Raw genomic sequence first — 27063 nt, forward strand, 5'->3', positions numbered from 1 at the left:
AAGCAGGGGGCGTGTAGACGGGCCATGGACCTGGTGGCCAGGATGTGAGGTCTGGCCGGTGCCCAGCACCACCTTTGGGGCAGCGGGGTTGGGCTGGGGCAGGGGCTGGCTCCTTCCTGCCCACCCCTCCTTGGTCACATGGTAGGGGAGTGGGAGAGGGGGTGAGGTTAGTCTCCAGGGTGGGTGCAGTAGGTCCCATTTCCTGGAGGACTGTCCCTCTTGAACCCAAGTGGGGGTCCCAGGCAGAGGCAGACCCAGGAGGAGGGACGGCCTGGGGCTGGAAGGACGTCCGTGCAGCTTGGCCCCCGGACTCCAGAACTGCCGGCGGCTACAGGCCCGTGGTGGCCAGTCCCCAGAGCAGTGGCCCCTGCTGCTGCGCCCCTCGGTACATTCTGTTCAGCTGTTTTAAAAAGCGGTTTAATTTTTTTGGTTTATCAAAAGCGGTACTCAAAGATAGTTTGAATAATCAAATGGCTCTTAAAAAGGCTTAAAACTAAACATGGTTTCTGGTCCTTCCAAGCCCACCGCCACATGCTGGCTGCAGGGTAGGTGATCACTGCGGGTCATGTCTACCCTCTTCTCCTCCCCTCACACCCCCGAGTAAGTTACCAGGCAGTCAGTGTGATCTGGGGCTTGGCAAACTCTCTCCGGAAAGGTGCCAGATAGTAAGTGGTGGGCCACGCGATCTCCGTGGCGACTCGCCTCTGAGTCGCAGAGCGGAGGCAGCCAGAGTGACCGTGGCCGTACTCTCGGTCATCCACTAACCGCGGCGCAGTGCGCGTGCGTGATGGCCATCACGTCGCACATTTGTTTATTCCTCGGCCAGCGAGTATATCGGCCGTTTCTATTTTTCTGGAGGCTTAATAATGATCGTATTTTTTCAATTCTCCACCTTTTCGCCCTGAAATGCCTCCCGGGCCAGTTTTCCACAGAATCGGACATGATTCTGCAGCCTGCTGTTCTGCACAGGTTGGTCTGAGGCCCCGCCCTCCTGTCCTGCATCCGAGGTCCTGTCTTCTGGCTCCCGGGTGTTCTTCCCTTGGGTGACGTGTATTTCCTCCAGGACCTTCCTGACCACACGTGGGAAGTAGGTTTTGAGACTTAAAATGTTAAAAATGTTTAGATGACATGGAGTTTATGACTACCGTTCGGTTGGACATCGTTTTCCTGGGGAGTTTTGAAGGAGGACCCTGGTCAGACCGGGTTACGGCCCATTCTAGAGACCCATCTCTAGACACAGTCACATTCTGAGGTGCTGGGGGGCATGCTTCAGCCCCACAGGGCACACAGACCACGTGAGTCTGCAGGGGCCCTGCTGCCCTCAGCAGGCACGGATAGGGTCACATCACCCCCCACGGTGTGCTCCCCACCCCCAAGGGACTGGCGAGGCTCCTCCTGCATCCCCCCGTCCTTCCAGAAGTTCTCTCACCACTATCCACTCTGCTGCTGTCTTGGCCACAGGCCCTGGCAGAAGCGTGTTGTGCGGGCTGGGTTGTGGCCACTGGGAGCCCGAGACACTAAGACTCGTTTGGCGACGGGGCCCCCAGAATCTTCCATCTTTGCGATGCTACAGGCAGCTTTTCCGGGCCCTGGGGGGGACTCCCCGGACTTGGGCAGAGATCAGGCCAGTGTCTGTCTGCACGTGCTGAGGGCTCCTTCCTGATGGGGACACAGACGTCATCACAGTCACAGTAAGTCAACAACTCCCCGGTAAACGGGTGGGTGAAGGGCTGTGAGGAGCTGGTCGGACCACATGCTCGGGCAGGGCCGCCCACATGTGGGGAACAGCCTGTGCCAAGAGCAGAGGCCTCAGAGCACGTGGTCTATTTACGGGACTGAGGTGGCTTCCCCGTGGCTGGAGTGGGAGACGCGCCAGGTCCTGGCCGGTGGGCCCACGTCGGGGGGACTCTGTCATTCATTGTTTGATACATCAGGGTTTGTATAAATCTTCTCTCTCTTTTTTTTTGCTGTGCCGCTAGGTTTACACGGGGGCTTCCCTTGTGGCTCAGCTGCTAAAGGATCTGCCTGCAGTATGGGAGACCTGGATTCGATCTCTGTGTTGGGAAGATCCTCTGAAGAAGGGAAAGGCTACCACTCCAGTATTCTAGCCTGGAGAATTCCATGGACTGTATAGCCCATGGGGTTGCAGAGTCGGACACGACTGAGTGACTTTCACTTCACTTCACTTAGGTTTGCAGGATCTTAGTTCCCGACCAGAAGTCAAACCCGGGCCCTGGCAATGATAGCGTGGAGGCCTAACCACAGGGAATTCCCCTTTTCTCTCTTATCAGGCAAAAACTGTTTCACATGTGGAAACAAAAACAAACCCCGCAGGCGTGGGTTTTATGCTTATTCACTAATTCTTTCTCCAGTCAGACACTCACTGAGGTCCTGGCATCCCACAGAGCCCTCAGCTGACGGTGCGGAGTGTGCAGCTGCTGGGTTCAGTCCTGAAGACAGGGTGGTGAGCCGGGCACCGCCCCCTTCCTGGGCTGTGCCCCTCCGTAGGGGCCCCTGGGTGGGCAGGGAGGCCCCAGAGGAGGACCTTGAGCCTGAGTCCTTGGGGGAGGGGCAGAGCCAGGCCAGCGGGCTGGGTGGGAAGGCCGGCAGGTGCTCCTGTCATGGGTCTGGTGGGAGCAAAGGGCAGGAGCGCTGGCTGGGGGGTCTGTTACCGTGACTCCTGCCGCCCCTGGGCCCCACCGCCCAGGCAGTGGCTTGCGTTTCCCCGGAGGCTTTGTCCGCCCCAGTCTTTCCCCACCCCAGTCTTTCCCCACAGAGGCTCTCCTCCTAAAGACCAGGGGCAGGGAGGGGTTAGGCGCCCTTCAGCTACCCAACCTGGGGCGGGGTGGGGGGAGTCAGCCCCACCTGACGTGTGCAGAACCTGAGGCGCAGAGCTGGTGGGGGGGTGCTCACACCAACACCTCCACCTGCACTTACTGATGGGGCTCCAACCCAGCGGACCAGGCGGAGCAGTGGGGGCAGGACCCTGGGCGGGGCGCATCAGTGGTGCCCAGTTCCTCCCCATCTCAACACCCACCGCGGGGCCTCTCTGCCTTAACAGTGGGGCAGACCTCCTGCCAGGAACCCACATCCAGCTGACATCCACCCCTGAATCTCACTGGTAGAATCCTACAAGGAAGCTAAAAGCCACCGTGGGTCTAGACCAGTCCGGCTTTCCGTCTGGGGCAGGGGAAGGACAGCCTGGAACCCTGAAGAACAAGACCCTGGGAAAGGGGCCCACGGATGGGCTTCTGCAGGCAAGAAGGAGCAGGAGGAGGAACTTTTAAGAGAAATGTTACTGAAGCATAGTTGGTTTACCGTGTTGTGTTTATCTCTGTAGTACGGCAAAGTGACCCTGTTATACACGTATATACAATCTTTCTCATATTCTTTTCCATGATGATTTATGAGGATACTGAATATAGGCCCCTGTGCTATACGGTAGGACCTCCGCGTTTATCCATCCTGTAACAGCTTTCCTCCGCTAACCCCAACCCCCCAATCCCTCCCTCCCCCACCCGTCCCCCTTGGCAACTACAGGTCTGTTCCGTGAATCTGTTTCATAGAGAGGTTCATTGTGTCACTTCCTAGATTCCACCTGTAAGTGACAGCATATGGCATTTGTCTTTCTCTGGCCTTCCCAGGAGGGGATCACTGGGTCCAGAGACAGGAAACTTGTTTACGGAACCCGATCTTTCCCACCGGAGGCTACCCGGGCCGCAGTGCCCCCGGCCGCGGGCGGGAGCGAGCCGGCCTCGCCCTCCGCTTCAGGCGCGAGCACCCGGCGGTGCGTGCGGTTCCAAAGCGCTCCGCGCGCGGCCCATTGTGACGCGGGCCCGGCGGCGGCCGCGGGCAGAGCCAGACCATGGCCGAGGCGCAGGAGCTGCTGCTGCAGCTGCAGAAGGACAACCGCGACGGGAGGCTGCGGAAGCAGGAGCTGGAGGAGCTACTGCGCGGGCTGGAGGCCGAGAGCGAGAGCCTCACCGCTCGCCTGCGGGACCTGAGCGAGCGCGAGCGCGGGTGCGGGCGGCTCCTCCCCCCGCCCGGCGTGCGGGCACCGCGAGGGGGCGGGCGGTGTGCGGACGCGGCCTTGGCCGCGGAGCCTCAGTTTCCCCTCCGCAGCCTGCAGCGTCGGCGAAGCCAGGCGGAGCGGGCCCTGCGTGGGGAGGCGCGCGAGGCGGCGCGGGAGCGCGCGGACCGGGCGCGCGGGCTGCTGGAGGCGGCGGAGCAGCGCCAGCGGGACCTGGTGGGGCGGGGCCCTGGCGGGGCGGGGCCCACGAGGGGCGGGACCTCTAGATGGATGGGGCAGTGGAGAGGGAGGGGCCTTGGCGGGGCGGGGCCGGGAGAGGGCGGGACCTAGGCTGAGGCGAGACCTCTGGGTGGGCGGGGCAGTGGAGGGGAGGGATTCAGGATGGGGCGGAGCCCTGGTGGGGCGGGGCCTATGGCGGGGCGGGGCCTGCGAGAGGTAGGCTGCGGCGGGACCCCCCCGGTGGGCGGGGGCAGTGGAGGCGGGGGGGTGTCTGAGATGGGGCGGGGCCCGCGCTGATGGGGGGACCTCGGAGAGGCCTGGATCTTCCCCTCGACCCCGTCCAGGAGCAGCAGAACCGACAGCTGCAAGAGCAGTGGGAGGAGCTGTCAAGCCAGGTACCATCCGGAGACGGTCGCTGTCTCCCGCTTCCCCCGGGGCTGCCTCGCCCCAGTCCCCGCCCGCGCCCCTCCTCCCAGGATAGTCCCCGCCCCTAGCAGCCCCGACCGCCCCGCCCTCACAAGCCCCACCCCTAGCTCTTCTACTACGGAGGAGAGCAACTGAGCCAGCAGCGGGCGGAGCAGCAGCTAGGGACCCAACTGGCGGCCCTGCAGGTGCTCGGGCGGGGCTCGGGAGCCGGGCGCTGGCGTGGGCGGGGCCTTAGGCGAGGGTGGGCGGGGCGGCGGGGCGGGGTCAGGCGCGGCGCGTTTGCGGAGTGCCGGGCTCCTGACTCTCCCTGGATTCTCCCGAAGAAACAACTGGAGCTGGTGGAGGCCAAGCACACCATGCAGGCGGAGACCCTGCGGCAGGTGCGGCGGAATCGGGGTCTCGGGAAGGCCGGCTTGGGGTGTGCGTGAGGCTGGGCAGGTGCAGGACGGTGGGGAGGACCGAGTCCCCCCTACCGCGTCTAACCAGGGCTCCCCTCGTGTCAGAGCGCACGGCGGATGGAGGAGGCCTGGGCCAGCTTCCAGGAGCAGAGCGGAGTCTTGCAGGTGCCGCCCCCCCTCCGCCTCCGACCCCGCCGCGGCCTCCGCGTCGCCCTTCCCTGGAGCCGCGGCGGCCTGCCCACACCCTACCCAGGTCTTCCCGCGTGTGAGGCCTCACTCTTACCACCCGCTCCAGGAGTTGCAGGGGAAGGTGATGGAGGCGGCGGCTGCGCTCGACAGCTCGCGCGGCGGCCCGGAGCCGTAAGGGGGTCAGATTGTCGGGTATCAGGAGTTGAGGGGGGCGCGACTGCTGGCCAGGCGAAGGGCCCATCCTCGTGCCTTTCCCGGCAGGTGCGACTCACAGCCCCGCCGGGGGCAGGACTGCGCGGGCTCGCTCATGGAGGAGGTGGCCAAGGCGGACTGTGTGAGCCTTGGAGGGGGCGGGCTGGAGCCGAGACCTGCCCCGCGGGGCCACCTCCCACACACGGTGGGGGGCACCCCATCAGAGACCCCCCGACCCCACCAGGGACCCGCCTCACCGTACCAACCCCACTGGGGACCACGAGCATCACGGGGCCGCCCACTCAAGAACCGCGCCCGCTTGGGAGCTTCCCCTGTGGTGCCGCGCCCCCACGAGCCTCTCGCCCCAGGGTCCCGCCCCGTCCGAGGCGTCCGGCAGGAAGGTGTTCTCTTGTCTCCGCAGGACAAGCAGCTGTTCGGCTTGGGTGCAGCGGGCTTCAGGTGAGCGAGCGGCGGGAGCGGCCTCGGGGCTGGTGCCTGGGCGCGCCCCGCGCCGCCAGCGCCCATCTGCCGGTGCGTGGTCGGTCCGCAGGCTGTGGGCGCTGGGCGCGCTGCAGACGCTGCTGCTGCTGCCGCTGGGCGTCGTGGCGCTGCCGCTGCTCTACCTGGCGCTGGTGAACCCCTCGGTCCTGCGCCGCGGCCTCGCGCGCCGGGGCTCGGACGCCGCCCTGCGCCGCCTGCGCTACACGCTGGCCCCACTGCTGCAGCTGCGCGCGCGCGGACTGCTGCCCGCCTAGCGCATCACGCCGGCCGCGGCCGCCCGCACCCGAGTCTCCCGAGTGGTTTCTGAGCGCCGGACTGGGGGTGTGTGGGGCGGGGGGAGACGGGGAGGGTAATGGAGGAGGGAAAGGGGAGGGGAGGGGGCTTGGGGGTGGCGGAGAGAAACCGGGGACGCGGGGCAGGGGTATCTTGTGTCCTCCAGCCCAGCAGGCGCCCGCCCCCCACCCGCCCCCGGGTGGACCTTGGTCCCGAGAGGCTGCCGGGCTCTCCGGTCCACCCGGCCCTCGGTTCCACCCGACCCCTCCGTTCCCCCAGCCCGTCTGCCCACTCCGGAGGGGTTGGAATCATGACTTAACCCGCTCTCGCCGCCGGCGAAGCCAGCCGGCGGCGCTGGCCGGCGGGTCCCCGCGGAGCTCCGTGTCCCGCGTACGCCCGCTGGTTACTCAGTGCCGCGGCGACCCTCGTCTCCGGTGGGTCCCTTGTTGGGGGCGCGGGCGTCCTCCCCCTGGTCCGCGGCCTCTCCAGCGTCCGGGCAGCGGGGGCCATGCGCATTCATCACTGCAGTCTTGGCTAGCGTTGGCTAGCGTCTTCTCTTTATTTCTGTGAGATATCCTGCTTAATGGAGGGGGAACTCGAGTTTCACTTCGTCTGATGCGAACAGTTGCGCTATTTTATCTCTTTTTTTTGGTAGTGACACTTTTGTATGTCCTGTGCACACATACTTGTGTTTTTGCTCTGGTCTTTAAAACAATCCTTTTTTGTTGACTTAACTGCACATGGACTTTAGTGTTTTGGGGTTAAATTTTTGTGCTTCTGTGCACAATTTAAGAAGTGCATGTTGTGTCCTGAAAATCCCTCCCTCGTCTGAAGTCATGCTGTTCTACTTGAACGTCTCGTCTGTGGCTGTCTTGTGTCCAGTCATCCCAGATGACCGTCTGGACCGTCCCGCTCTCTGGTCACAGTGAGGAATTCTGCAACGAGGGACTTCCTCAATGGTGCCCAGTGGTTGCAACTCTGCGATTTCGCTGCTGGGGCCGGCTTCAGCCTGTGCTCTCACTTCTTTTGGGTGTTTACCTAGGAGTGGACTTGCTGGGTCAAAGGGTGCTTCTGTGTAATTGTTTGAGGAACTGCCGGACAGTGTCCCGTCAGCAGTGCACGCGGGGGCCGGCTTCCCCACGTCCTCTACTTTAGTTTGCTGGGGGTTTTGCTTCTTTTATAATAACAGCCATCCTAATGGGGGTGATTTTTCTGCTTTCAGTTTTCAGGCATTGCATTCTCTACTTTCTATAATCACAAAGTCACACCCTTAACACAAGATGTCTCATCCGTAAAACAATGGAACTCAAGCTTTTACCCCCCTGCCCTCCACCCTGTCTCCCCCACTTCTGTGGAAGAGACACTTGGTTTTTAAAATGGACTTTTCTTCCCGCATAGTAAGTGGACTGCGTGCCATCCCCCCCCACCCCCGCCCCGTGAGCGCAGAGGGGCACACGACCTCTCTGGCCTCCTCGAGGCCCCTCAGGTGGGCGTGTCACTTGCCCTGCAGTCACCGTGGTGACGGGGGTGGGTCCCCATGTGTCCTCGGCGCGGGCGGCCTTCTGCGAACGTCTTTTTGTATTTTGCCAGAGAGTCTGTGAGATCAGTTCCTCAGAGTGGGGTTGTGAGCCAGGGCTGACCACACGCATGCTGTTTTAAGATACCCGGGTCACTGGCGCTGGGCGCTGGGGGGCTGTTATGGCCCCTCCACGCGGGATACGGCCCCTTTCCGGGTAGGGCCCCCTCAACGCCTCATGCAGTGCGTCTGATGGGTGAGCAAGGGCACTTCAGGGTGGTTTTAATTTGCATTTACCTTATCATCACGGGAGGGGCGTATTCTTTAAATTTAAGGGCCAGGGGCATTTCTCTTCCTGCAAACTATTCCTGTATTTGCTTTCTCTTTTCTCCGCTGTGTCTCGGGACGCGACCATAAATGGAACTTTCTCATTTGTTCTGTTGCTGTGAGTACACAGTTGACCTTTGTGTATTAACCTGTATCCTGAACCTCGACCACAGCACAGACCCAGGTTATTTTGGGTTTATGTGTACACAGGCCACTTCTGAGTTGCTTCTTCTCTCGATTCTCACTGTTTCCTTCTCTGACTAGACTGGCAGGGGCCCCCAGGGCCCAGCGCTGAGCAGCGGTGGGGACAAGTCTGGTCCGGGAGGCCGGCTGTCAGTGTGGCATCTTTACGGACGACGGTTGTGTCAGGCAAGTGCTGCTCTGGGCACACCCTGTTCTGAGCGTGGAGCCCCTCCCTGAGGCCTCGGGCTCTCGGGTTGGTCTTTTGTTAACTGTGTTATTGGAAGAGGAACTTGATTGCCCTTAACACTTTAAATTTAGTTTTCAGTCTCTAAAGAGACCTATTTGCTTGTCAGCTCTTGGGTTTAGACTTTCTACCCAGCATTGTTAAATAAACCCAGCGTTTATTTCTAACTTTTAAAAGATACAGTTTGCCATATTGCCACCATCTTGTTCATGGCATTCAGTTGACTTTCATTTTAAAGTCAATGTGACAGGCTTCCTTTCCACGTGATGTGACCATCAGTTCTACTGTGAGTGAATTTCTGTTTTAGAGAGTGTTCATCCTGTATTTCCTGTCTCCCCCTGCCCACCGCACCGTCTCCTGTTGGCTGGTTTCTGGAAGTTACACCCTACAGTCTGGTTTGCTCATTTGAATGGACTCAGCTCTAGCCACCTCCCCAGACACAGCCTGAGAGCCTCCCCCGCAGGCCCTGTCCCCAGCTCTCACGCGTCTGGTCTGGTGCTCCAGCTCCGCTGCTCCAGCTGACAGTGCAGGGCCCTCCAGCTCTCTTGTTGACTCCTCACAATTGCACGGAACCGGCCTGAGGTGCTGAGCAGGGGCGGACGGGCGCTGTCGCCGTCGATGGAGCGCGCTGCGTGCTGCCGGGCGTGTGCGGGCCGCTGTCCTCTGCCCGCTGGCCTTCTGCCAGTCGCGTCACTTGTGCAGAGAAGGGTGTTGCGAATCTCCGGGTCTGTGAGTCTATTTCTCCCCTGAATTCTGTCAAGCTTTGCTTCAGAAGCACACACACGCCTGCTGATGGGGAATCTTTGCCCCCTCCTTTCGCATCAGGTCTCTGACTGTATTTAGAGAGCACCTCTTGTGAGGAAGTAATCGGGCCTCACGTTTCATCAACAGTTAGAACTCCTGCCTCCTAGTGGGAGGCACAGAATGACTGGCACAGGGGGACCGTCTCTCAGCAGTGTGGCTGCTCCCCCATGAGGGCCTCCCTTCCTGGACGAGCTCTGCGTCTGCCGAAGCGCTCACCTTCCCAGCGGCCGCGTCTCTGCGTCTTGGTGCTGCGCTTCCTGCAGCTGAGCGCGTTCTGGGCCAGCTCTGGGGTCCTGCTTGGGGACTGGAGGGTCCCACCCCCACTTACCGTTTCTTTATGCCCCTTCTAGGTGCCTGTTCTTTCATCAACAGGTTTTCTCTTCGCCTCTGTCTTATACTATGTACCAACCTTTCAGGTGACTCATTTCTAGATGTTCTGTCATTTCTTTAGTAGGGTCGTCTGGGTGGGATGGACGCTGTGGGGGTGGGGGTCAGTGCGGGAGGACGGTGTGGCCACGGGCAGAGCGACCTGAAGATGCTGGAGACAGATACAGGACGGAGGCGGAGCGACGCCCGCGGAGGCGAGGCCAGGAAGGGGCCGCCGGCGGCCCTGAGCCGGCCGGGAGAACACAGGTGCTGCCGCTCCACGGCGCCGTGCTGGCTCGTCTCTGTGAGGCTCACAGTCAGGGTGCTGCGGGCAGCCCTGAGCCCCTTGCTGCCCCCCCACCCCCCAGCTAAATGTGCACTTAGGATTCAAGAGTAAATCAGGGTCCAGCGCAGCAGTGTGCTTTTATTTTGTTCATGTTGGTTAAATATAGCTTTTCTGATTTTTATGCCTAAGAACATACTTCCTGTGCCTCTGAGAGAAGACGGGTAGGGAACGCGTCCAGTGCAAGAAGAGCCCGTGCCCGTGCCGAGACCGGCTCTGATGTCCTTCTGGCCACGCGGGCGGCGCCCGGGACAGGGAGTCTCCGGCTTGGCAGGGGCACCTCTGGCCCATTTGTGTGTTGGTTCAAGCAGCAGCCGGCGCGCCCGTGGAGACTGATTGCGGCCGCCCCGCTCTCAGTAGGGGATGTCGTTCTGATAGTACTGGATCATGTCATAGGTCCGGCTCCTGCAGGCAGAGGGCAAGGGGCGCTGTGAGGGGCTGAGCCCTCTGAGCTGCCCCAGAGGCTCAGGGCCCAACCGTGGACCTCTGCCCCACCAGCGCCGCGCCCGATGGGGCCCGTGCTCCCTTCCTGGCAGCTCCCCGGTTCTGCCCCGCCGCCTTGCTCGTGGGCGCCTAACGTGGGCTCGGGCGGATGTCTTTGCTCAGCTGGCTGCCTCCTGTCCTAGGAGCTGAGTCCAGGTCGGGGGTCTGCCCAGCACACACAGAGCCATCACAGCCCCATGCTGCCCACCAGACCCTCCCACCGGGCCGAGCCCCTCCCTCCCTCTGCACCCTGGTCACCGAAAGCATGTGGCACCCCAGGCCACACTCCCCCTGGACCTTGGCGGGCCCAGCGGGGCCAGTCTTCTGTCCCCAGGGTGTGGGCCTGGGGGCTCTGCACCTCCTGCAGCCTGGCTTCCCGTGGGTCACCCCGTTGTTCAACCTGGAAACCTCCAGGCCACCTCCGACTGCCACAGCCCCGGGGAACCTGTCCCCTAGAATGTCACTGAGGCCAAGCCCCTCCAGTCACAGCCCCCATGGCACCTGAAGCCCCTCACCCACCCCGCCAGGCTGGGCGTCTCAGGGCAGTGCATCCGGTCACCTGGCCCAGGCGTGGCCCCACCCAGGGCCCCCTGAACACCAGGTGGGGGACATGCGAGGGGAGCTCAGGACTGGGGCCTTGCCTGTTGCTGAGGAAGCAGCTCTGAATGACCTTCAGGATGAAGTTCGCAGCCTCTCGCTCCGTCATGTTGGGGCTGAACCTGTGCCTGTGGGGGAAGGGCCATGTCAGGGCTACCGCCCTCCACGCGTGGATGTGGCCTGGTCTCCTGTGGGGCTGTGGTTCCCAGCTGGCCTCAAGGGTTTGGGCCCCTTGCCAGCAGCTCCCATCTGTGGGACTGGCAGCTGGGGTAGGATGGGAAGGGGGCTTGGCCTGGATGTGCCCTAAGAAACAAGGGGTGACAGGCACATCCCCTCCATGGCCACAGAAGCCGGGGCACCTCACTTGGGAGCCCATCCAGTCTGGGCGTCCCAGGGGAGCACCTGGCCTAGGTGACAGGCCCTGTCTTGGGACCGCCACCCCGCTGTCTGCCCAGGACCTACTTGAGGAGCTTGATTGTCTGGCCACGGAAGCAGGGCAGGCCTGTGTCCAGCATGAGGGTGACCAGAGAGACGACAGCGTCCATGTAGGGCCTGGGGAGAGGCAAGGAGGGAGGTGAGCAGAGTCCAGCCTGGGCATGGCCTCTGCCCGCGTGGCCGCACACTCTGGGTGCCACCACACTGCTCTGCAGCTTAGCCACATGGCGTTGGAAACCATGGGCCCTGGCTTGGGAAGAAAGGACTTGCCACTTGGAGGGACCAGAGGCAAGGCCCAGCCTGGGAGGTGCGATGTGGGGGCACCAATGCCCAGAGTGAGGTGCTCTGGCAGAGACGGCAGATGTGACAGGAGCCAGGCCTCAGGGGCCTCCTGCACACGCCCCTCCAAACCCCGAACCTGCCCCCCAACCGCCGCCAAGACCTGAGATGGCCTGAGGGGAGGAGAGCCTGGATGTGTGGGCCCACCGGGGCCCCACCCTCCCTCATCTGGACCGCGAGGCTCACCGCACGGCCAGGTAGCCACGCACACACATCTCCATGAACCACTTGAAGGGCGTGGCCTCCATCTTGCCACCCATGATCATCACCATCTCATCTGTCAGCTTGATGTCCGGCTCCCAGCCGAGGTTGCCGCCCGGGGAGCTTTCGAACATGAAGCCAAAATCTGCACAACCCCGAAAAGCCACAGTCAGCTGCAGGCTGGGGTGGAGGAGGAGAGCCCCGCCCCCAGTGTGGATGACGTGAGGGAGAGCCCCGCCCCGCCCACCGATGTGGATGAGGTGGCCCTTCTTGTCCAGCATGATGTTGCCGTTGTGCCGGTCCTTGATCTGCAGCAGGAACAGCAGGAGGCTGTAGGCGGCCATGCTGCGGATGAAGTTGTAGCGCGCCTGCGGGGGAGATGGGCTCAGGGCCTGCTCGGCAGTCCCCCCAACTGCAGGAGCCAGCCTTCTCGAGGCCTGCCCGGGGCCTCTGCGGGCCCAGGGCGCGGGCGCCCACCTGCTGGAAGGCCCGCGTGGACTCGTCCCCGTGCTGGGAGGGGGGGGGGTGGGGGGTGTGGAGTGGTCCCCCCCTCTGCGGGGAGGCCGGGCGCCCACCTGCTGGAAGGCCTGCGTGGACTCGTCCCCGTGCTGGGAGGGGTGGGGTGGGGGTGTGGAGTGGTCCCCCTCTGCGGGGAGGCCGGGCGCCCACCTGCTGGAAGGCCCGCGTGGACTCGTCCCCGTGCTGGGAGGGGGGGGGTGGGGGGTGTGGAGTGGTCCCCCCTGCGGGGAGGCCGGGCCGGGCGCCCACCTGCTGGAAGGCCCGCGTGGACTCGTCCCCGTACTGGCGCGTGAAGTAGTCGTACATGCCGAAGTCGGTCTGGCGGCCCAGCTGGTCCCGGGACGTGCAGTCGGGGATGCACTCGATGACGCCGCACTAGGGGGGAAGGGCCAGGCTGCAGGCACACAGTGGGCCCAGGGGCAGGCCGCGGGGCGGCCGGGCTTCTGCTCTGGACACTTACCCCGGGGGCGGTAGCCACCACCCGGTACGGGAAGACGAAGAGGTCCAGGCCGACTAGCTGGAAGATGTTTTTGAAGAGGTCGATGATCTGCAGGGCCAGCATGTCCTGGGAGGCAGAGACACAGGGTGGTGGTGAGCAGCCACAGGAAAGCAAGGGTCCCTGTCTCTGTGCAAGGCTGGGGAGCACGCCGGGATCTGTGGAGAGCACCCCGGTGGGCCCGCGCCACCCCCTCGCCAGGGGGGGCACTACCTGCCGGCAGTCGTCCCCCACTTTGAAGATGGCCGCCTGCCAGGAGATCTTCTGGCCGTCGGCCTCCTGCACGCTGCCCTCCTCCTCGGAATCTGAGCGGCACCGCAGGCCTGCAGGGGAGAGGCTGTCTGTCGGTGGGGGCAGAGGCTCTGTGAGGGTCTGGGGACACCTTGCTCACGTGCCTGAAGGAACCCCGAGAACCTTAGGGATCATGCCTGCAAAGCCCAAGGGGGGCTGATAAGGGCCTGGCAGACACCCGGGTCAGGCCAGCTTGTTTCCTGAGAACAGCTGAAGACAGAGTCTGTCTCACTGGAGCGAGGACCAGGGGGGCACTGTTGGGGCTGGGCCCGAGGGGGTGCCCAGCAGGAGCCAGGGCCACCTGGCTGGTGTCCCCCCAAACCCACACCCCCAGAACTGTGGCGTGTAACCGCACGTGGTGACAGGGTCCTCGCATAACTGGTGGAGTCAGTGTGGCCCTGACCAGTGGTCGTGCCTTCCCAGAGACAAGGAGGGGGGACTCTGGCTGAGGCAGAGGCCGCGCTGACACGTCCACAGCCAAGGACCAACCAGGCCCTGTGCTGGGAGGAGGCGCAGGATCCTGCCTGGAGGGAGCGGGGCCTGCTGACACCCCGAGCTCAGCACTGGGAGAGCCAGCTCCTGCCGCGGAAGCCGGCCTGCCCGTGGGCACTCACACGGTGGCCAAGCAGACCCGCCCTCCCAGGGACCTCGTCGCTGCACATGTGCCCGCTCCCCAGACGAGGGACCAACTGAGCCGTCACTGTTCACGGGGACCCCAGACTACATGGGACATGGCACTGACCTTCCTTCTCAAGCTCACTAACCCCGCAACGTTTCACCTTGAACTTCGCCAGATATGGGGCCTTGGCGGCGCTAGAAGACAAGAGATAGGCATGAGTGACCAGGAGGGGGTGTGAGTGACTAGGAGGAGGCATGAGTCACAGGGAGGGGTCCTGCGAGGGGCAGCCGGGGGTGCACCTCTGCATGGGTGTCCCAGACTTGTAGTCGATGTCCAGCACGATGGCCTCGGGGTTGCTGGGCAGGTAGCAGCCTGCAAGGGATGGAGGGATGTCACCGGCCTGGGCGTGACGCAGGAAGACACGCTGCCGTCCAGCACGCAGGCCCATCCCCAGGCAGATGGGCTGGCATTGGGGTCTGGAGGTCCGCCCTCCCTGGCTATTTCCCTGGGTCTGTCCTGATGCCCACACGGCCCCCACCACCCTCACAGACACGTCTCCGAGGGGACTCCTGAACCCTCAGCTTCCTGGGTGCCCCACCACAGGACACATGGAGCCCCGGCCCCGCCTGCCTGACCCCCAGCTCAGCCTGTCTGCGTGGATCAGGGTCCGGGGCTGCAGTTCCAGAGCCCCCCAGGTGGGGTCCCGATGGAGGCGCTGGCCCCGGGAGCACATGGCTCCCTGCCTCCTCCCTCACCAGCCCAGCCTCACTCACAAGGCCCAGCTCTGCTCTGGTCTGCAGCTGGCTGGCTCCCCAGGGCCTCAGGGATGTGGCCCAGCAGCAGGAGTCCTCTCAGAGGCTGAGCGGGGCTCAGCATGGTCGGGAGAGGCCCCCCTGGGGCTGGTGCCCAGTGCAGAGCAGGCCTAGGCATGTGGGCAGGGCCAGAGTGTGAAGAGCGAGCGTGTGTGACAGTGAAGAACCGAGAGCTGTGCGGTGATGTCCGGGCTCTGTCCTGCCCAACCTGGAGCACCAGGGAGGGGCACAGCCCTCATCCCACGGGCCCCGCCACACTGGGGACGCCCCTTCCCTACACCCACTGCCTCTGCCACACTGGAGCTCGGGAACCTTCTAGAACCACAGCTGCCGGGGACAGGCCTTGGCCTTCAGAAAACAGCTGGAGCCAGGAGGACCACGAGTGACCGCTGGCCGGGGCAGGTTCTAGAGAGGGGTGCCAGGCACCCAGGGCCCGCACATCCCCTTCCCACCAGGCTCCCCCGCCCCGCTCACCAGGCTGCACCTTCACTTCAGACAGAGCCGACAGGCAGGCCTTCTTCCTCTCGTCACCTTTGGGGTAGGGCCTGGGGACCAGGACACAGACGCTGGCCTTCACGCTTCTAGGGCAGGCCCTCCTCTCTGAGGGCCCCTGCCCTGGGTGGCCTCTGGCAGCCCCCAGACCTCTGTGCCCCAAGATGAGGGGCTGATGTGGAATTGCGCCCTCAGTGCAGAGGGCGGCCCAGGGAGCCCACCCTGACAGCTAGGCAAGGACAGGGTGACTGGGCAGGAGCCGGAGCGCTGGGGACAGAGGGGGCCAGGCTCCTCCCCCAGGCTCGGCCAGCGTCCATGATCACAGGGCCCGTCCTGCACAAATGCGGGGCCAGGGCATCTGAGGTCGGTGTCTGCTCCGCGTGAACATGGACCATGGATGACCTCAGGGTGGCCATGGGGTCTGGCTCCCTAACACTGCTGGGCCCCTCAGAGCCTCCAGAGCAGTGGCCTCAGACCCGAAGTGAAACTAACACATGCTTTCTGTGCACCTGGGGGCCCGTGGGAGCCCCGGATGGGCAGGCAGACTCCTAGCCGGCTGCTGCTCGGTGGGGGCCATGTGCACACCGCCTCCGGGGCAGCTCGCCCGCATGGGGCCTGGAGGAGGTGCGCTTACTTGATGATGGCAGACACGTTGGTGATCTTGTTGAAGAAGTCGAACTCCCGCTGGTAGAAGTCCTTGGCAGGGCCGGAGAGGGAGCCCGTGATCTCCTCCACCAGCTGCTCCAGGAGCTCGCCGATGTCGGCTGTGGAGATGCTGCGGGTGAGCCCGGGCCCTCTCTATGGACCCCGCCCTGAGGACGCGTAGGGCAGCCGCCCAGGGAGCTGCAGGGCTGGGGGCCCAGGCGGGGGTGGAGGGGAAGACCTGAGCAGGGGGAAGGGCAGGGGCCAGAACTCACGGTCCTTCTGGTGGCCCTCTTCGTCCACATAGATGTTGGTCTTCATGTTCCAGATAAACTGGTGCGCCAGCAGCTGGGACTGGGAGGCGGCCCACAGGATGTACTCCCGCACGTAGCCCATCTGCAGCGACGAGGCTGCGGTCAGCCCAGCGAGGCCCCGTGCACCCGAGCGGCCCCGGGCCGGCCTGTCAGCCTGCTGGCCGACCACCGGGCCCGCACTCATGCAGGCACATGCAGCCTCACCCTCGCCCCACTGGACTCTAGGCTGCCTTTGCTGCTGTCAGCGTGAAGTGTGGGCAGGCGGGTCCCAGAAAACCCTACATGCTGGCGGTTGAGTGTCGTGGCCCCTGCCCACCTGTGACCTCTCCTCCTCCCGCGTCAGGCCCAGCTCAGGGCGAGTCCCCACTCCAGGTTACGAAGGTGCTCGCCTTTCTGGAAGGCTCCTGGGGGCTGCCTCTCCTTTCCCACAGACATCTCTGCCCCCATATACTGCCCCCCCCCGCCCCCCCCCCATATGGTATTCCCTGGATAGATGTCCTTGACTTGGTGGTGGGCTTCCCAAATAGGTCAAACTTCAAAAAACCCAACCCTAACGCAGCAAACAGAGCGGAGGCTGACCCGTGAACATGCGACCTCCGGTGCAGGGTCTGGGGCTCGGCCGGGACAGGGTGGTCCCGTGGCCCGGCCCAGGGCACTCGCTGCTGCCTGCAGCTGCAGGCTCGGGGGGCGCACGGGGCCCGGCAGGGGCAGCGAGGGCTCCCGGCTGTGGTCGCCCCATGGGTGCTATCCAGGCCCCTTTGGGGCATGCCCATGTTCATGGCTGAATTGCCCCACCCCCACCCACACGCTGAAGCCCTGTGCTTGCTGAAGGCCCTCACTGCGTGTGAAGATGGCTGGAGATGGGCCTTTCAAGAGCTGGTGAAGTTACGTGAGATCAGTGGGGCCTCATCTAAGCTGACCCGTGTGCTCAGAAGAGATAGGGGCAGAGACATGCGATGACCACATGAGGACACAGGGCAGTGACCCCGTCTCCTGGTGAGGAGAGTGGCCTTGGGGGAGCCAGCCCCCCCACCTGGACCCCGGACATCCAGCTTCCAGGCTTGTTCAGGTTCTGAACCCGTGAACTCCTCCAGGCTGGCCCCAGCTCACTAGTGCACCTGGCTTCTCCTCCCAGAAGACAGACAGTTGGGCGTGGGAGTCAGGGCCTGCCGAGACCCCCTTCCAGAAGATGGGTCCCGGGCTGGGCTACCCACCCTGAGGAAGTGGCAGTGATGCTTCCAGAAGCTGCTGGCCCTGCACAGCGGGACTGGGCCTCAGGCGCTGGATGACGGCGTGGTGGGGTGAGAGTTGGAGCCCAGGTCCTGGTCCCGTGCCCCGCCCGCCCGGCCCCCAGGGCTGGACAGCACGCGCGGGCACAGACTCACCTTGTCATACCTGAGCGCCTGCACAATCTGGGGGATGTAGAACAGGATGGCGTCCTGTTGAGGGGGGGTACAGCTGTGACTCCAGAGTGGGGGTCCCAGGAGCCCATCCTGCCCGCACCAGCCTCGTCGTCCACCAGGCTGCCCCACGGTGTGTCCCCGAGCGCCCCCCACCCTGCGGCCGGGCAGCCCCGAGGCCCACCCGGCAGACGGGCTCACCGGCGGAAAGGACCGCAAGACCTTGACCCCGTACTGCGCCGTGAGGGGGTGCGGCGGGTACATGCTGGAGAAGTAGGACAGGCCCGTGGGCGGGTCCGCGGGCGCCCAGCACAGCACATGACTGAGCTCGGGGGCGTCGGCGTCGATGGTGTGCCAGGTGACCAGGAACTGGGGGAGCAGGGAGTCATGGGGTGTGCTGAGCAGCATTCCAACAACAGCTGGCGCGTTCTGCCACCAGCACAACCTCAGCCAGGGCGAAGCACATTCGCCGTTTTCTACAGTAAACGCCTCATTCAGAGGCTGGGAAGCACGGGGAAGCGACACTGACGCCCCGCTGAGCCCAGGGTGCTGGCCACGCTCCTCCAGGCGGCCCCGGAGGCGGCTCAGAGTCTGTGCCTTCCTGCCCTGCCCCCTCCCCCCGCCCCCCTACCTTGATGGCTTCTGGGATGTCACTAACGGCTCCCGGGTCCAAGCGCACTAGACGTGTCACCTCGTTGCCGATGGCTTCCGTGTTTTTGAACCTGCAGGTGCAGGGGGTGTGGGTGGCACACAGGACGGCCGGGGAGCCCGGGACTGAGGGACAGCCCGGCGCCCAGCAGCGTCTGAGCACCCTGGCTTCTGGCGGGCTCACTGTGACCAGCGGTGACCCGGACAGAGGGCCTGGACCAGGAAGGCTCTGCCCTTCCCCTTTCAAGGACCGCACCTCCCTTGGCCAGGCCCTAAGCAGCCTGTGGGCCAGAGGGCACCACAGTGGGTGGGAGGGCGCGGGCAAGCGGTCAGGCCGTGGTCCTGCCCACGTGGACTTGGCACCTGTGGGAGGAAGCACTGAGCAGGCAGCGTGGGCTCAGGGGGCTGCAGGGGTCTGCGAGGACTCGGCCCACTCTGCTCCTGCCGGTCAGAGCCGCCGGGAGAGCTCGCAACCCAGGGGCTGCAGCCCGCGGATGCCCCCGGGAGTTACCAGCTGCTCCCTTTCCTCGTCAACCAAGATGGGCCTGGGGGCCCCATTACCACCTTGGGATGCGGGGTGCTGGGCTCCGAAGGACAGAACCCACCCTGCACGGTGCAGAGAAAACATCCCCGACGGCCCCGGTGGTGACGCCCTGGGTGGTGACGCCCCCGCCCCCGTCCTGGGCGCCGCAGTGGCGGTGGGCGCGGCCTGGAGCGCACCTGGCTGGCAGCTGCACGGCCAGGTGGGGTGAGATGCTCCAGGCGAGGTTCACGTTGTCCTTCCACTGCTTCTCGCTCAGGCTGATGTACTTGGACCTCCAGTTGGCCACACTGCTCTCCCCTGCCTGGTCCAGCTCCAGCTCCGGGGCTGACAGCGGGTTGTACCAGGTGATGAGGCGCTCGATCTCGGTGGCCTGGGGGACAGACAGGGACACGGCTGTGCCCGTGTGTCCCCAGCTGCCCCCCACCCCCGCTCAGGCCTAGCAGGCGGCCTCACCAGCAGTGACAGCAGGAGAGTCCGGCGCTTCATGTAGTACTTGTGCAGCTGCGAGCCCCGGTTGGTTTTCTTGGACATGCCTGGGGCGGGGGGTGGACACAGGGTGTCCCTCAGAGATGCTCCACCACCCCGAGGACCCGAGGGGCCCAGGTGAAAAGCCCCACCGACCTGACTTCTTGGAGATGGTGGACATGCCACTGGACAGTGGGTACGTGTTGATCCAGCCCTGCGTGGCCTGCTGGCGAGAGCCGACCGCTATGTCCAGGTTGCTCCGGGTGTCCTGGTTGTCTGCGGGCAGACACAGCATTCTAGAACGAGGCAGCCACGGGGGAGGAGACGGGGGAGATGGCTTCACAGAGAGCCAGGCACCCGGGAACTCCGGCGGACCGCTGCAGCAGAAGCTTCCCACAGCAGGCAGTGCTCCCTGGGTGCCACCCGCAGTGGCCATGGGGCACGTGCCCCCCAGTTGTGCTCCCACACAGGGGGCCCAGGGCAGATGTGGGGCTGCCAGCCCTGCTCCAGGGGAGCCAGGAGCCACCGGGACACTTGCTGTGGGTGCTGTCCTGTCCTGGCAGACAGGCCACCTGCATGGGTCTGCTGCAGAGACCCTGGGGCCCTAGCTGCTGCAGGCAAGGGCCTGATCGCGGGGACGCTCCCACGACACTTGTTAGAGTCGCTCCCGAAAGGACTGCCCGGCCGGGTGATGATGGACTGTACCTCGCCCCTTCTGGCCCACCAGCCTCAGCCCAGGGTGGACTGACAGGCGTGCGGGACACCTGTGAACAGCCAGCGCTGGGAAGCTACGCCGAGGGCGTCTGCCTGGCCCGGGGGCCCTACCCCCACTCCTGGCCCGGAGCGTGGTGGGGGAGAGGAGAGCGGGCCAGTGTACCTGGGGGAACAAGCTGGCTGGCGGTCAGGTACTTCTTGTCCGAGAACATGGCGGTCCAGAACTTGATCATCACACTGATGTCCTCACGTAGCTGCTTCTCCCCCTGAGTCGGGAACCTTGGGGGGCAGCTGCAGATGGGGGGGGACTGGGATGAGAGCCAGGCGCGCGGCGGGGGGACCCGGTCTGGGGCAGGGGCGGCGGGCACCTGAAGTAGTCGAAGGCGGTGGAGTAGATCTTCTCACGGAGCACGTTGCGGATGGTGGCGTTGGGCAGCACGTCCGCGTGCAGCAGGGACAGGCCAAGGGTCAGCAGCCTACGAGGGGGGCCGGCTCACCACTCCACCTCCAGCTGCCCCAGCTCGGGGCCCACCTGCAGGCAGTAGCTCCCCCGCCCACCCCCCGGGCCCCCAGCTCTCACCTGAAGCGGGGCCCAATGGCCGCCACGTGCCGGTTCATGCTGCCCGCAGCGCCCCCGATGCTAAGCGACAGGGAGCGCTGCAGGAGGCTGCAGAAGATCTCCACCTGGTCGGAGCTGCAGTACTTGGCGATCTCGAACCGCTGCACCAGGAACTGCAAGGGGCAGGGGGTGGGGGTGCGGGGACACACTGCCTGTGGGGCCTGCCACAAGGCAGGTGGGGTCTGCAAGGCAGGGGGTGGGTGTCTGGGGGAGAGGGGGTCCAGTACCGCTCCCTCCCAGAGGGGCATCTTCAACCAGGAGCCTTGGGGCAGCCCCCAACCCCGGGGAAGGGTGGGAGGAACCTGGGGGGGCACCTACATCAATCCAGATGTAGTGAGGGGTCACCTCGGGGGCACACGGCTTGGGCTGACTGGCTTCTGACGCAGCCAGGGGGTCTGCTTCCTTTATCTCCGCAGAAAACAGGCCGAACTTCTGCTCCACCGTCATCTGCCAGGCCCCCGCCATCTCCCGCATGAACTGCAAGAACGTGGCCATTAGCGCCTCTGTGAGGCACAGAAAGGGGCCTGCTGCATTTTCTCGTTGGTTTTCAATTATAAAAGGAACATATGCTCGCTGGAAACTTAGAAAACTGAGGAAGTATGAAGAAAAATAAAACCACCAAGGTCCCATGATGACCCCACCCCTGGCCTTCTTTCACCACACGCCCCTCCAGGACCACAGCCGGGCGCGTGTCCCGCTTTGCAGCGCCCACCTGTGACCGCACCACCAACTCAGGGCCTCCAGAACCCAGTGCCACTTCCACCCAACGGACCTGCGACAACACCTTCATGCCCAAAACCAGGCCTTGGAAGAGCTGTGGGGGCCGAGTGGAGCCTGAGTCCCCACCACCAACGTGTGGGGCTTGGAGTGCAGCAACTCCTTCCAAATGCAAAGAGATAGAGGAAAACAGTAGAATGGTAAAGACTAGAGATCTCTTCAGGAAAATCAGAGATACCAAAGGAACATTTCAAACAAAGATGGGTTTGATAAAGGACAGAAATGGTATGGATCTAACAGAAGCAGAAGATTTTAAGAAGAGGTGGCAAGAATACACAGAAGAACTGTACAAGAAAGATCTTCACAACCCAGATAATTACGATGGTATGATCACTCACCTAGAACCAGGCATCCTGGAATGTGAAGTCAAGAGGTACTTAGGAAGCATCACTACAAACAAAGCTAGTAGAGGTAATGGAATTCCAGTTGAGCTATTTCAAATCCTGAAAGATGATGCTGTGAAAGTGCTGCACTCAATATGCCAGCAAATTTGGAAGACTCAGCAGTGACCACAGGACTGGAAAAGGTCAGTTTTCATTCCAATTCCAAGAAGGGCAATGCCAAAGAATGCTCAAACTACCGCACAATTACACTCATCTCACACGCTAGTAAAGTAAGGCTCAAAACTCTCCAAGCCAGGCTTCAACAGCACATGAACTGAGAACTTCCAGATGTTCAAGTTGGATTTAGAAAAGGCAGAGGAACCAGAGATCAAATTGCCAACATCTGCTGGATCATCAAGAAAGAAAGAGAATTCCAGAGAAACATCTATTTCTGTTTCATTGACTATGCCAAAGCCTTTGTGTGGATCACACAACACTGGAAGATTCTTAAAGAGATGGGAATACCAGACCATCTTACCTGCCTCCTGAGAAATCTGAATGCAGGTCAAGAAGCAACAGTTAGAACCGGACATGGAACAATGGAGTGGTTCCAAAATTGGGAAAGGAGTACGTCAAGGATGTATACTGGCATCCTGTTTACTTAACTTATATGCAGAGTACATCATATGAAATACCAGGCTGGATGAAGCACAAGCTGGAATCAAGACTGCTGGGAGAAATATCAATAACCTCAGATATGCAGATGACATCATCCCGATGGCAGAAAGTGAAGAGGAACTAAAGAGCCTCCTGATGAAAGTGAAAGAGGAGAGTGAAAAAGCTGGCTTAAAATTCAACATTCAAAAAACTAAAATCATGGCATCTGGTCCCATCACTTCATGGCAAATAGATGGGGAAACAATGGAAACAGTGACAGACTTTATTTTCTTGGGCTCCCAAATCACTACAGATGGTGACAGCAGCCATGAAATTAAAAGATGCTTACTACATGGAAGAAAATCTATGACCAACCTAGACAGCATATTAAAAAGCAGAGACATTACTTTGCCGACAAAGGTCCGCCAAGTCAAAGCTTATGGGTTTTCCAGTGGTCATGTATGGATGCGAGAGTTGGACTATAAAGAAAGCTGAGCGCCAAAGAATTGATGCTTTTGAACTGTGGTGTCGGAGAAGACTCTTGAGAGTCCCTTGGACAGCAAGGAGATCCAACCAGTCCATCCTAAAGGAAATCAATCCTGAATATTCATTGGAGGGACTGATGCTGAAGCTAAAGCTCCAATACTCCGGCCACCTGATGTGAAGAGCTGACTCATTGGTAAAGACCCTGATACTGGGAAAGATTGAGGGCGGGAGAAGGGGACGACAGAGGGTGAGATGGTTGGATAGCATCACCGACTCAATGGAAATGAGTTTGAACAAACCCCAGGAGTTGGTGATGGACAGGGAGACCTGGTGTGCTGCAGTCCATGGGCTCACAAAGAGCTGGACATAACGGAACAAGTGAACTGAAGTGACTCCTTTCAGGGCAGGGAGGTGGTCCGATTCTGAAGATGCCTTAGAGGTAAAAGGTCGACCTGACAGCATCCACTAAGGCTCACCATGCAGCAAGGTTTCTTCCTGGGCATTTACAGACAGGGGACGGCAGGGCCAGGCTGGGTCCGTGCACTTGAACCAGGGGCCAGAATTCCCTCCCACCTCAGTGGCACTAAGGCCCAGATCCCTGTGCCGCATGAGGCCAACAAGGTTGCTTGCACTTTATCTTCCCACGAACCCAAAAAAGACGGCAGGAAGCCGGCAGGGCTCGCCTCTGACTTAGGGCTGCAGCTGATCTGTCTGTTCTCCTTCATGCCCATATGTAACAGCACACGCTGCCCAGTAACAGAAAGGTCCAGAAACTGAAGACAGAGAAATAAAGGGAACGGGCCCCGCTCCGGGGAGGCGTGGCTGGACCTGGCCCGCAGGTCCCTGCGGAGGTGAGGCGGGCACCAGGGCAACAGCAAGCCTTCAGCCCTGAACTGGCAGCAAGGGCCAGAGGACAAGAACCAGCGTGGGGCCGGTGGGCTGTCGAGGGCGGTGGGCAGAGCACGCTCCAGGAGCCACTCTACAAATGGTGTTTCCCTGGCAAGCCCGGGGCCAGCATGAGGTCTGACACAAGTGGCGGATCGTCCTGCCAAGGCCAGGACCTCAAGCCAGCCTAGCGACTGGTGATGGCAGGAGGCAGGCTGGAGTCTCACAGACCCCAAATGAAAAGCAGAGTGCTTGGCAGAGAAACCCTTCCTTAAGTCTTCTCCTAATTTTGGAGAAAAATAAGAGAGTGAGTGTGGGTGTGAACTGGAAGAGCCCACCCTCCTCTGCCGAGCCTCCACCCTCGGGGTGTGGCCTTCACTTGGGCCACTGGACACAAGACGGACGCCCCCCACTCCGCCCCGTGGCCCCCACTACTCTCCCACCAACAGTGCCAGGCCGACAGTCGCAAACTTTAACACAGACGACGCTGACGCTAGAACTGACCGAGCAGGGAAGAACTGTCAGGTAATCATTACAAGTATGTTCAAAGACGCACAGGAAAAGGTAGAAGAGGTGAACAGAGATTTGTCAGCAAAGAAGTACAAAGCATAAAAAAGAAATAGGAACCCTAGGTCTGAGAACTATAATATCTGAAATAAAACTTAACACTAAAAATGGTTTAACAACAGAATGCGTTAAGACAGGAGAACGTCCGGGGAAACTGGATGGCGCCCAGCTGAAGCGGGCCAGAGTGTGAGAGTGCAGTGGCCCGTGAGAATGCCGAGGTCCGTGGGCACGGCCACCGTCTGAGGCCTGAAGCGAGCATCCCCCGGGCCCGAGTGAGGAGACGGGCAAAACGGGGTAAAAAATATACTGCATGAAACAGCAGCCTGAAATTTTCCCAGTGTGATTAAAAGTCTGAAATCTCTAAATTCAGTAAGTTCACGAAGTCCCAGCATAAAATACACAGGACATCACACCCAGGCACCTAAGACTTTAGTTATTAAAAAATCTAAGCTCCTAAACAACATGCTGTCAACTCGGGACCGCAGACCCGGGCAAACCTGCCACTATGTGGGATGAAGGTGCATGTTCCCGCCACCCACAGCCCAGGAGGTGCGCAAGAGGACCGCGGACCTGGGCTCACAGGAGCGTGTGAGGGGCGGACGCGGTCTGGACAGACCCACCGGCTTAGGAAAAGGCCCTGCCAACACACAGAGCACGGTTACGAGGTGTGTGTCCCCACAGCAGGGCCACAGATGGAGGCAAGTGACGCACGAGCCCCGACGGCAGGGGACGCGGCCGTGACCGCAGAGCCCCCTCCCCACGGGGACAAGAGCCGCGCGAGACGGACAGGTGGGCACAGGCCGCAGGGCCCATGCCGCCACCCTGGCACGCAGTCAGCACCTGCCGCAGGCCCTGCAGACGGCACAGCCAGCAGGCCAGAGAGAGCCCAGCCCCGGCTGACCTCCCTCCTGGGGTCAGGGCCAGTGACCCCTCACCTCAGCCAGGACTGTGCCCCCGACCTGGAACACCTCAGCTGCATCCATGGGAGTTACCCAGCTAACTCCCTCAGAGGCGAGGAGAACAGAATCCCCTCTGACCACGCATCTCAGCTGAATAAACGCAGGAAACACTAAGCGCATCCCGTGTTACCATGGAAATCAACGGGAATCTTGGAAACATAAATCTGTTTTCAGAAGTTATGTGACACTCCTCTCCTTGGGCCCCCTCCAGCAGGAAGTCCAGAAACACAGACACAGGGGCTGCCCTCCTGGGCAGCTGAGACCCAGCTGCTGTGGATAAGCACAAGCGCCCTCGCGGCTCAGTTAAGAGTCTGCCTGCAGTGTGGGAGACCCGGGTCAGATCCCTGGGTGGGAAAGATCCCCTGGAGAAGGAAATGGCACCCCACTCCAGTACCCTTGCCTGGGGAGTCCCATGGGTCGCAGAGTCAGACACGACTCAGTTCAGTTCAGTTCAGTCGCTCAGTTGTGTCCGATTCTTTGCGGCCCCATGAATTGCAGCACACCAGGGTTCCCTGTCCATCGCCAACTCCCAGAGTTTACTCAAACCCATGTCCATCGAGTTGGTGATGCCATCCGGCCATCTAATCCTCTGTTGTCCCCTTCTCCTCCTGCCCCCAATCCCTCCCAGCATCAGGGTCTTTTCCAATGAGTCAACTCCTCGCAGGAGGTGGCCAAAGCTTCCCTGGACACCACAGCTCAAAAGCATCAATTCTTCGGCGCTCAGCTTTCTTCACAGTCCAACTCTCACATCCATACATGACCACTGGAAAAACCATAGCCTTGAATAGACGGACCTTTGTTGGCAAGTAATGTCTCTGCTTTTTAATCTGCTATCTAGGTCGCTCATAACTTTCCTTCCAAAGAGTAAACATCTTTTAATTTCATGGCTGCAGTCACCAACTGTAGTGATTTAGGAGCCCCCCAAAATAAAGTCTGACACTGTTTCCACTGTTTCCCCATCTATTTCCCATGAGGTAATGGGACCAGATGCCATGATCTTAGTTTTCTGAATGTTGAGCTTTAAGCCAACTTTTCCACTCTCCTCTTTCACTTTCATCAAGAGGCTTTTTAGTTCCTCTTCACTTTCTGCCATAAGGGTGGTGTCATCTGCATATCTGAGGTTATTGATATTTCTCCCGGTAATCCTGATTCCAGCTTGTGCTTCTTCCAGCCCAGCGTTTCTCATGATGTACTCTGCATATAAGTTAAATAAGCAGGGTGACAATATACATCCTTGACGTACTCCTTTCCCGATTTGGACCCAGTCTGTTGTTCCATGTCCCATTCTAACCTTTGCTTCCTGACCTGCATACAGGTTTCTCAAGAGGCAGGTCAGGTGGTCTGGTATTCCCATTTCTTTCAGAATTTCCCACAGTTTATTGTGATACACAGTCAAAGGCTTTGGCATAGTCAATGAAACAGAAATAGATGTTTCTCTGGAACTCTCTTGCTTTTTCGATGATCCAGCGGATGTTGGCAATTTGATCTCTGGTTCCTCTGCCTTTTCCAAAACCAGCTTGAACATCTGGAAGTTCATGGTTCATATATTGCTGAAGCCTAGCTTGGAGAATTTTGAGCATTACTTTACTAGCGTGTGAGATGAGTGCAATAGTGAGGTAGTTTGAGCGTTCTTTGGCATTGCCCTTCTTTGGGATTAGAATGAAAACTGACCTTTTCCAGTCCTGTGGACACTGCAGAGTTTACCAAATTTGCTGGCATATTGAGTGCAGCACTTTCACAGCATCATCTTTCAGGATTTGAAATAGCT

General features: G+C 61.3%; 2 protein-coding genes across 6 annotated transcripts in view; one reads left to right on the plus strand and one right to left on the minus strand.

Moving 5' to 3' along the window:
• Positions 1-3802: 3802 nt before the first annotated feature.
• Positions 3803-10145, plus strand: TMEM191C (transmembrane protein 191C). Of its 4 annotated transcripts, none has more exons than XM_070475727.1 (9): positions 3803-4246; positions 4594-4644; positions 4783-4860; positions 4999-5055; positions 5179-5238; positions 5369-5433; positions 5524-5596; positions 5876-5913; positions 8344-10145. In XM_070475727.1, exons 1-9 carry the CDS (start codon positions 3866-3868, stop codon positions 8489-8491), a joined length of 951 nt encoding a protein of 316 aa, XP_070331828.1. In that variant the 5' UTR covers positions 3803-3865; the 3' UTR covers positions 8492-10145. The 4 variants fall into 4 exon arrangements, with proteins under 4 accessions (XP_070331828.1, XP_070331827.1, XP_070331825.1 ...); XM_070475726.1 differs by lacking the exon at positions 8344-10145 and adding an exon at positions 6005-6270; XM_070475724.1 differs by having other exon boundaries at positions 5524-5913.
• PI4KA (phosphatidylinositol 4-kinase alpha) overlaps positions 10073-27063 on the minus strand; it is a 61017-nt gene continuing 44026 nt past the window's right edge. Inside the window, exons 33-55 of one of the 2 annotated variants that reach the window (XM_070475721.1) lie at positions 20960-21118; positions 20603-20754; positions 20391-20498; positions 20186-20313; positions 19465-19584; positions 19297-19376; positions 19020-19213; positions 18283-18373; positions 17853-18020; positions 17637-17690; positions 16213-16333; positions 15930-16059; positions 15278-15348; positions 14291-14363; positions 14115-14185; positions 13295-13404; positions 13046-13150; positions 12835-12960; positions 12314-12434; positions 12052-12211; positions 11554-11643; positions 11136-11219; positions 10073-10416 (exon numbers count right to left, since the gene is read on the minus strand). In XM_070475721.1, the coding sequence (XP_070331822.1) occupies positions 10365-10416; positions 11136-11219; positions 11554-11643; positions 12052-12211; positions 12314-12434; positions 12835-12960; positions 13046-13150; positions 13295-13404; positions 14115-14185; positions 14291-14363; positions 15278-15348; positions 15930-16059; positions 16213-16333; positions 17637-17690; positions 17853-18020; positions 18283-18373; positions 19020-19213; positions 19297-19376; positions 19465-19584; positions 20186-20313; positions 20391-20498; positions 20603-20754; positions 20960-21118 (2568 nt within the window). In that variant the 3' untranslated portion in view covers positions 10073-10364. The remainder of the gene's footprint in view (positions 10417-11135; positions 11220-11553; positions 11644-12051; positions 12212-12313; positions 12435-12834; positions 12961-13045; positions 13151-13294; positions 13405-14114; positions 14186-14290; positions 14364-15277; positions 15349-15929; positions 16060-16212; positions 16334-17636; positions 17691-17852; positions 18021-18282; positions 18374-19019; positions 19214-19296; positions 19377-19464; positions 19585-20185; positions 20314-20390; positions 20499-20602; positions 20755-20959; positions 21119-27063) is intronic. The other variant, XM_070475722.1, reaches the window with a different exon arrangement.

Source organism: Odocoileus virginianus, chromosome 12, assembly GCF_023699985.2.
Source record: "Odocoileus virginianus isolate 20LAN1187 ecotype Illinois chromosome 12, Ovbor_1.2, whole genome shotgun sequence".
Classification (NCBI taxonomy): domain Eukaryota; kingdom Metazoa; phylum Chordata; class Mammalia; order Artiodactyla; family Cervidae; genus Odocoileus; species Odocoileus virginianus.

What these genes read in the sequence shown, in the direction of transcription:
- TMEM191C (XM_070475724.1), top strand. Translation starts at nt 3,866, where the DNA reads ATGGCCGAGGCGCAGGAGCTGCTGCTGCAGCTGCAGAAGGACAACCGC. An exon ending in AGCAGAGCGGAGTCTTGCAG is followed by an intron (nt 5,239 to 5,368) that starts GTGCCGCCCCCC and finishes CACCCGCTCCAG; the next exon opens with GAGTTGCAGGGGAAGGTGAT. An exon ending in TTGGGTGCAGCGGGCTTCAG is followed by an intron (nt 5,914 to 8,343) that starts GTGAGCGAGCGG and finishes CTAGACTGGCAG; the next exon opens with GGGCCCCCAGGGCCCAGCGC.